This window comes from Argentina silus (assembly GCF_951799395.1).
Source record: "Argentina silus genome assembly, chromosome: 14".
NCBI classification, from domain to species: Eukaryota; Metazoa; Chordata; class Actinopteri; order Argentiniformes; family Argentinidae; genus Argentina; species Argentina silus.
Window position 1 is genome coordinate 16,652,386 of NC_139668.1, and position 8,259 is coordinate 16,660,644.

The window sequence follows — 8,259 nt, forward strand, 5'->3', positions numbered from 1 at the left end:
ATCTATCTATCTATCTATCTATCTATCTATCTATCTATCTATCTATCTCCACTTGTTTGGTTTGATAACATAGACCAACAGATAGGCAAGCAGTATGCAAGCAGTCTGAGGTAAGGATAAAGCCTTAGTTAATGTTTATAGCCACAGAGAAAACCTGATCAGATGCTGCTGTCATTATCTCACTGCCCCTCTGATGCAGGAAGCCCCCCTGCTGACGTTTAAAACTGATCAGGTCCAGGATAGGTTATTGCTTAGCCTGAAGTCCTAATCCCTTTAATTTAACCAGCTGCTGTGTTTAACAACACTTGGCTGGTCTTCTTGTCTAAAAACAAACAAGGGCTTACGCAGTGTGATGCAATGTTTAGATTAGAACGTTAGAAATAGAAAGGTAATGTATACAGTACAGCCCAATTTACTTCAGGTAAGATATGTGACAGAACCTTGAATGCAATATTTATTTACAGTATATTAGAACTTTCTATAATATTGCATCTGAATAGGCCCCAGTATTGGCAATTTGTTATGCTGTGTGTGTGTGTGTGTGTGTGTGTGTGTGTGTGTGTGTGTGTGTGTGTGTGTGTGTATTGCATTAGCAGTAGCAGACGTAAAGTCCCTAAAACACACACACACACACACACACACACACAGCTCCTTCACACACTGCTGACAGGGGTTGAACAGTCACAAGACATTCCCTTTCTCGTTACGTAATGGTCTTGCCATTGATGAGCTACTTGAGTCACGCCTAGTGATATTCAGAATAGAGTGACCTCAACTGGGTGATTGTGAGCTATAGCCATACATGTTTTAAATGTATTCTGCATCTTTGAATAATTGTTGTGAAAGTCTAAGGTTCATAAAATGATTTACACATGTAATGTGCTTGAGCTAAAGATTCATTTGACAGTGAGCTACCAAACGATTACAATTTTCAATTTAAAAGTTGTTATTCTGGTCATACATAAACATTAAATCCTTTGCTATAGTTTTGGCCTTGAGTTCATCATATCACATGGTCATAAAATCTCCTGGCCCTCTAAGTAACTGAATATAAATGTATATGTACTTACTGTTGTATGTACCCCCCCCCCCCCCACACACACACATAGCATTAATAATAGATATAATTCATATTTATTTATAATCTCACAGAACACAATGCAGTTCCATAGTATTCCAGTTGCCCAACTCTGAGTGCCTATGGGTCAACAAGGGGTCTATTCTGATTTCCTATGCACTTCTGGCTCCACACTTTCCAAGATTTGGTATTCCCAGATTTGGTATTCCCAGATTTGGTATTCCCATTTTGAAAAGGTGTGCGTATATCTCGACACATAGGCGTTCCAGAACGCACATGGAAAATCACACCATCTGCCTCAAAATCACACAGCTCTGGTGGCCAAGAGGAATCATCTATGATTATGAAAATCATCTATGAGTTCTACAGTATATCCTATGGCCTTTAAAACCATTATTTTGAAGGCAGTCCTTCTGGATAGTAAAATATAAAAACTTAAATCTCATCATTATCATTAGGCTTAATAACTAAATAGCTTGTTATTTGCCATTCCTGCTTAAACCAGCATTAAATGGCCTACATTGCCTACATTGTGTTTTTTCCACACTTTGATGCTGGTCTTGCTGCTGATCAGCTCAAGCTTTGTTCTGGCTGGTTACTAGCTTATGCTGGTTTTCCTGATGACCAGTTTATGCTGGTCTTCCTGTTGACAAGTTTACGTGTCAAGTTTTATGTTGGGTTGTAAAAGTGTTGAAAACAAAAGCACAGATCTGCGCGTGTAAGGATAGGCATAAGGAAATGAGCAGAGACCCCAAGTGATTAGTTGGGCTAGTATATGTGTTACTCAAGATCCTAGTAACAGTGGAGAACCAAACTAAGTAGGATTAAGTTGCACTTGATCCAAGACAATGATCCAAGGTCACTTTTTAGTTTGCCTCCTACTTTAGGATTTGGGAAAGATGATCTTAATCTTTGTTTAAATTAACTTCTACTCAGCTTGTGGACAATTCGGCATTGTGTAATAGATTATGTATTGCAATGTTAAAGAAGGAACAAGGATGGATAGAGGAGGGAGAAGACAAAAAAAAGAGATTGCATGAGGCAGTGTTTCTGTGTTTTACACGTTTGGCACTTTAAATCTCCTATGAACCTCCTAAGAGTCTAACTCTGGCCCAGACTAAAGTAAGACCTATCCCCAAGCCGTTACCCCCTCCATGTTTGTAGATTTGAAGGGACATGACAGCTGCACAAAATATGGCGTAATCTCTCCTAAACCCATTGCAAGGCCATTGCGAGCCATTAGATACTGTTTATACCTATCTGGCTGCTTCAGACCTGAAACCACCAAAGGGGGAGGGGGTTCGGGGTTGCTTCTGGACCCAGAACAACTACTTTCTTATCTGTGACAGTCTAGAAACTATAAGACAGAGTTCAAATACATATGAACTAGCATAGAAGATGTTATGACATGCATTTGCAGTGCCACATTTTAAGGAAGTGTTAAGAAATGTCCTATGTCAGTGGTCCCTCTCCTTCTCCACTTCTGTCAGGCAAGGGAGGTGAAGATTCCTCCTCATCCTCGTCCTCAGGTGGAGGGACTGGGGGAGGGGTCGGACACTTCACACTCTTCCTGCTCACCCTGGCATACATTGGATTCCACCCCATGTCACTCGCACCCAATGAGAGACTGTCCTCACATTGTGTGGCTGCGGTTGTGCCTCGATCAAGCAGTGAGGTTGAATTGAGGTCCAGGCCCAGCTCAGTAAGGGGGTTCTCCAGGATAGACACCTCAGGGACAAGCTGCCTCGCGCCGATGGTCTCATATAGGTGCAGGCGGTCCTGGGCTTCTTCTGCCCCCTGAAACACCTCCACAGGCAGGGGTACGGAGCTCACCACCGCAGCGGGGATCACGGAGTCAAGGCTGTTCATGATGGGGGTGTCCTGGAGGGCAGGAGACTGGAGGTTTGAAACTATCTCCATCGTGGATATGGGGGCTGGGGCAGAGTGGAGCTCCTGGGTGAGGGAGTCACTAACGTCACCTGCATAGCAAAGGAATTAGAATACACGGACACACACCATGTGCTGTACAAACACACTGACATCAGCCTACGGTATGTCATAACCAGTGGAGGCTGGTGGAGGTAGAAATCGGAGGATGGGCACATTGTGATGCATTGGATAGAATGATGGATGGTGTCAAATGAGCACGTCCTTACACCAGCCTCCACTGGTCATAACTGTGTAAAGTCGGGTGCCTTTATCTGAAATGAGTTGATAGTGATTGGCAGTCTATTCTGCACTGGTCTTTTACCGAAAACAAAACTGAAAAGACAGACCTGGGATTATTGTGATTATTATCAACCCTCGTATGTGTGTAAACATGTCTACTTTTTTCTCCCCCATACCATTTTAAGAGTTGCCGCGGAGAGGAGAGGGGATGAATGAGCCAATTGAAAGCAGGGGATGATTAGGTAGCCATGACAGTACTTTATGAGGGCCAGATTGGGAATTTAGCCAGGACACCAGCGTTGACATGCCTAGTCTTGTGATAAGTCTTGCAATACCATGGCTATCTTCATCCCACTGCTCCAGGTTATACATCTGTTCAGGTCACCAATAACAAAAAAATAAATTAAAAATAAATTTAAAAAAAGAAGTAATTCTTCCTTTGTCTAGCATTGTGACTGCCTGGTCCGAGCATAGATTACTTTTTTCTTATGATAACTGGTGGATACATGATTCACTTACTTAAACAAGTGTATTTGTTGTAAGTTGCTTTGGATAAAGGCGTCTGCTAAATGCCATAAATGTAAATATAATAGAGATTCAGTAGTATCTAGTATCTGTCTGGACAGTTTCACACTGCCACAGATGTAGAGATATCAGCAGCTACACCTTTGTGAGGCCCATTTATGTGAACTTTAGTGGATGATTTCAGGTACCAGAAAGTGATCTCATGGTCATCGCTCCAGGTGTCCCGTTGACGATCCGGGACACACCCACAGAGTTACCTGCAAAGATACCTGCAGTTAATACACACCTGTATCACATACCTCTCACACACAGTCACCTGTAAAACATACCTGCAATATAGCACTCTTTAGGGCCCTGTGTGTCACTGACCTTGACAGCACACACAGATCTGCTTTGCGTGATTATTGCAGCATAATGTGGTTACTCTGGTTCTCTGGGCGGTCTCTGTAGGCAGTTGAGGGGGTGATGGTGGCTATCTCTTGTCATATCTACAGTACCGTGATCGTAGTCACAATAGTGCTGTTCTCATAACCACAATGAAACACAGCTCTGCAGTGACCTGATATGTTACACAATATGCCCAGCTATTTGCCCTGGAGCCTTGACACTCGGTTCGTCATAATGGGTACTTTGACAACAGACTTGAAGATGCTTTCTTGGAATTTGGTCGCTGTGTTTGGTTGCATTCAGTTTTTTCGGAAGGGAGTATTGGCTCTGGGTTGGTTTTGAACTGAGTGAGATGGTGTGAAGGGGAAGAAGCTACCTTGTTGATCTGGCGCCCCCAGGTGGCTCCTCCAGGGTTGGTGCAAGGAGCTCTCCTGCGCGGGTGAAATGATGCTCACCTCTGGCACCCTGTCCTCTGGGATTGGACTAAACTCTGAACAGGGAAGACATGGAAAAAAATCAATGACGATATACACCAACAGGGGAGGGTTATGGGTAGAGGCAGGTAGCCTGTAGGTATCCCCACCTTTCTCGTCTTTTCTGATTTCATCGATCATGGGGTTCTCTCTGGCTGCCAGGGCGTCCTCCAGCTTGATCTGTCAATCAAAATGATCATCAGATAATGGACCAAATATTCTCGAATCTTTTCCCTCCTCCCTTCTTCCATTCCTCTTGACAGACTTCTGAGCCCTCATCCCCACCCCAAGTGTAACCACTGTGGATAGCTGGCTCAGTTGAAGCCAATGCCCTCTCTCACCACTTTGATCAGCATAGACGGGGTTCTCTCCACCACTGGTTGTTGGAGCTCAAAGGATCGCCTGAGGATCAAGCACAAACCAGAGAATTAGAATTCAACGTCCAAAGTAATGTCGTATACCAGATTTACCGTTTAAAATGTGCCACCCGTGCCCTGGGATGGTCCAGTGGTCTAGCAAGTCTCAATGCTCTATCCATTGGCCCAACCAACCTGATTACAAAGTACTATAATGGCATAGCTACATAAACAGTTTACTGCTCCAACTATACTGCTTATACTGTTTATACTGTTCATACTGTTTATCTTTTTTATTACTTCTATTTTATCTTATTTTATTCTATTTTAAAACTTATTGTTGCACTACTCTGTGGCACTGTCACTTTTGCATTTCACTGTATGCAGAAGAAAAGAATCTTGAATCTTGAACCTTGAATCAACTAATAAAACCAGTGTTTATTTTGGTGTTGCTGATTATATTATATGAGGGAGGTGACTGAACTTAACTTTGATCAGCACTAATGGGGTCAATGCCACTGGGCTTTATTCAAGGGGCCAGGGTGCAATGTTACTGGACACATCAATCCAGTAGAAATGTGTGGAACAGACATGAAGATTTGACATGTAGAAGTTAGAACAGGGAGTCATTTCAGCTTCATACATGACATTTCTATCTGCACCATTCTAATCATTTAATCCTGAATAAACCCCTGGTATTCCAGTCTGATAATGCTGTAACAGTCACATTTGACTTGTGTGAGTCTGCTCTCTGCTGGTGAGAGGACAAAAATGCTGCTCACCAATAGTCTCCGATCACTGATTCGAGAGATATTCTTTCCCTTTCCCCCCACGTCTGAAGTAAGAGATGATCATTGATATTAAAGAAATCTGTACTTGACTTTCCTCTCAGGTTTGGAGGGTGATTCCTATATACAGTAGCAGTCTTCAAGTTCAAACAAGAACCAGAGCAACACTTGCCAAAATCAATTCACTGGAGACATCCACATAAAATACAGACTTAAGTGTTGGGTTTAGTGGCTAATGATGGGCAATAAAACTTGGCATCAACAACCTCTCCACACCTGCCAACTCTCACAATGAAGCAATACCTGGCAATCCACATTACAAACACACAAAAGCAGACACACACACATGCGCACACACACACACACACACACGCACGCACGCACGCACGCACGCACACACACACACACACACACACACACACACACACACACACACAAGGTTGTGTTTTCCCTTTCTTAGACAATATATATTGACCCACTTGTGGAGCACACACTAGGAACGCTGACTAAAAGGTAGACAGGGCAACGCCTCATTCCAAAAGAATTCCTGGAGCTGACAAACCCGACTGTTCTCTATCTCTGGAATGTGTGTGTGTGTGTGTGTGTGTGTGTGAGAGACAGTGAGACACCAATGTCAGATTTGCTTATTACCCAACATGCACTGGGAAAAGAGCCAGAGGAGTAGATTCACATAGGGTGCACTTAGAGAGAGAGAGAGAGAGAGAGTGTGTGTGTGTGTGTGTGCGTGTCCGTGCGTGTGGGTGTTTTGTGTGCTCAAGTATACTGTGGAACAGAAAGCACCCAATATGCAAAACAATATCCTGTGCTGAGATAACTCTCGCTGTGGCCCCAGTGTATGGGAGACAGTTCTGGAATGTGAACTTGAAGCTGTAGGGTACAGCTGGGAGGGAGGAGTAAGATGGATGTAGGCTTGGCAGAGAACTGTCATCAAAGCAAGCTGTCATCAAAGCAAAAGGTGGCCACTTTGAAGAATCTGAAGTATAAAACATATTCTGGTTTGTTTAACACATTTTTGTTTACTACATAATTCCATATGTGTTCCTTCATAGTTTTGATGCCTTCAATATTAATCTACAATGTAGAAAATAATAAAAAAAAAATAAAGAAAAACCATTGAATGAGAAGGTGTGGATTTTTTATGTGGTAGAGCTGCCACTAAAACGGGTGACTTCTCTACGATGATTTCTAGGAGAGATCGATTCAGTTCCGTCTGTTTTAGCCTTCCTGTGAATTAAAAAAGATTGACTGACCTTTCACAGTAGGTGCAGAGCGTCAGGAGGAGGATGGAGAGGAGGAGGAAGAGCAGAGAGAAGATGACCACTTCTGAAGAGAACGACCCTGATGCAGCCCATGACCTCACAACCTCTCCCATGGGCGCCATGTCTACTGCTTCTGAAGAAGAGAGAGAAAGAGTGACAGAGGGTGAGAGAGAATGGTGGTGGTGGTGGTGGTGTGGTGGTGGTGGTGATGTGGTGGTGGTGATGTGGTGGAGGTGGAGGTGGTGGTGGAGGTGGTGGTGGTGGTGGTGGTGGAGGTGGTGGTGGTGGTGTGGTGGTGGTGGAGGTGGTGGTGGTGGAGGTGGTGGTGGTGGAGGTGGTGTGGTGGTGGTGGTGGAGGTGGTGGTGGTGGTGTGGTGGTGGTGGTGGTGGTGGTGGTGGTGGTGGAGGTGGTGGTGGAGGTGGTGGTGGTGGTGGTGGTGTGGTGGTGGTGGAGGTGGTGGTGGAGGTGGTGGTGGTGGTGGTGGTGGTGTGGTGGTGGTGGTGGTGGTGGAGGTGGTGTGGTGGTGGAGGTGGTGGTGGTGGTGTGGTGGTGGTGGAGGTGGTGGTGGTGGTGTGGTGGTGGTGGAGGTGGTGGTGGTGGTGTGGTGGTGGTGGAGGTGGTGGTGGTGGGGGTGGTGGAGGTGGTGGTGGTGGTGGTGACGAATAAGAGAGAAAGAATGTGAGTGTGTTGGAATGTAGATTTAGAGTACACATTTTCTAAAGACAAGTTGACTCAATATTGAGAAAACAAAGCCTATATTTGTTCACTGAGGGGACACCCTGTCTGATTCAGGAGAGTTCAAGTATGCACATCCAGTTACAGCATCATAAAAACACCCACTCCTTGTTTCATCCATATCTGTCAGTGAGTGGCATTGGCTGTATGCCCATCCACTAGCCAGAGAGAAGGGGGCATTGGCCACACCCTGAAGATAGTGAAACTATCAGTGAAGCTGTTGCCTGTTTCTAATACAAAATAGACAACTGGCAGCAGTATTGCTTCAATAAGTTCCACCATCTGGTGGCCTTTAAATGATCAGCCACAGACGCACAGGAAAGGCACAAGCATGGAGGAACAGGTTAATGGGCTTATTCAGCGGAGTGTAATGTTTACAATGTTGAAGACAACAATTGAATTTGAATGTTCTGTAACGTCCAACCCTCCTGAATAAACAGTACACACTCAGACACGCACGCACGCAT

At 44.5% G+C, this 8,259-nt stretch overlaps 1 protein-coding gene across 1 annotated transcript in view; it reads right to left on the minus strand.

Annotated features, from left to right (window-relative positions):
• Positions 1-1,119: 1,119 nt before the first annotated feature.
• Positions 1,120-8,259, minus strand: part of LOC310815517 (uncharacterized protein) — a 9,485-nt gene continuing 2,345 nt past the window's right edge. Inside the window, exons 3-8 of the mRNA XM_083685329.1 lie at positions 7,048-7,189; positions 4,974-5,034; positions 4,743-4,812; positions 4,536-4,649; positions 3,961-4,029; positions 1,120-3,057 (exon numbers count right to left, since the gene is read on the minus strand). Of these exons, the coding sequence (XP_083541455.1) occupies positions 2,531-3,057; positions 3,961-4,029; positions 4,536-4,649; positions 4,743-4,812; positions 4,974-5,034; positions 7,048-7,178 (972 nt within the window). The 5' untranslated portion in view covers positions 7,179-7,189 and the 3' untranslated portion in view covers positions 1,120-2,530. The remainder of the gene's footprint in view (positions 3,058-3,960; positions 4,030-4,535; positions 4,650-4,742; positions 4,813-4,973; positions 5,035-7,047; positions 7,190-8,259) is intronic.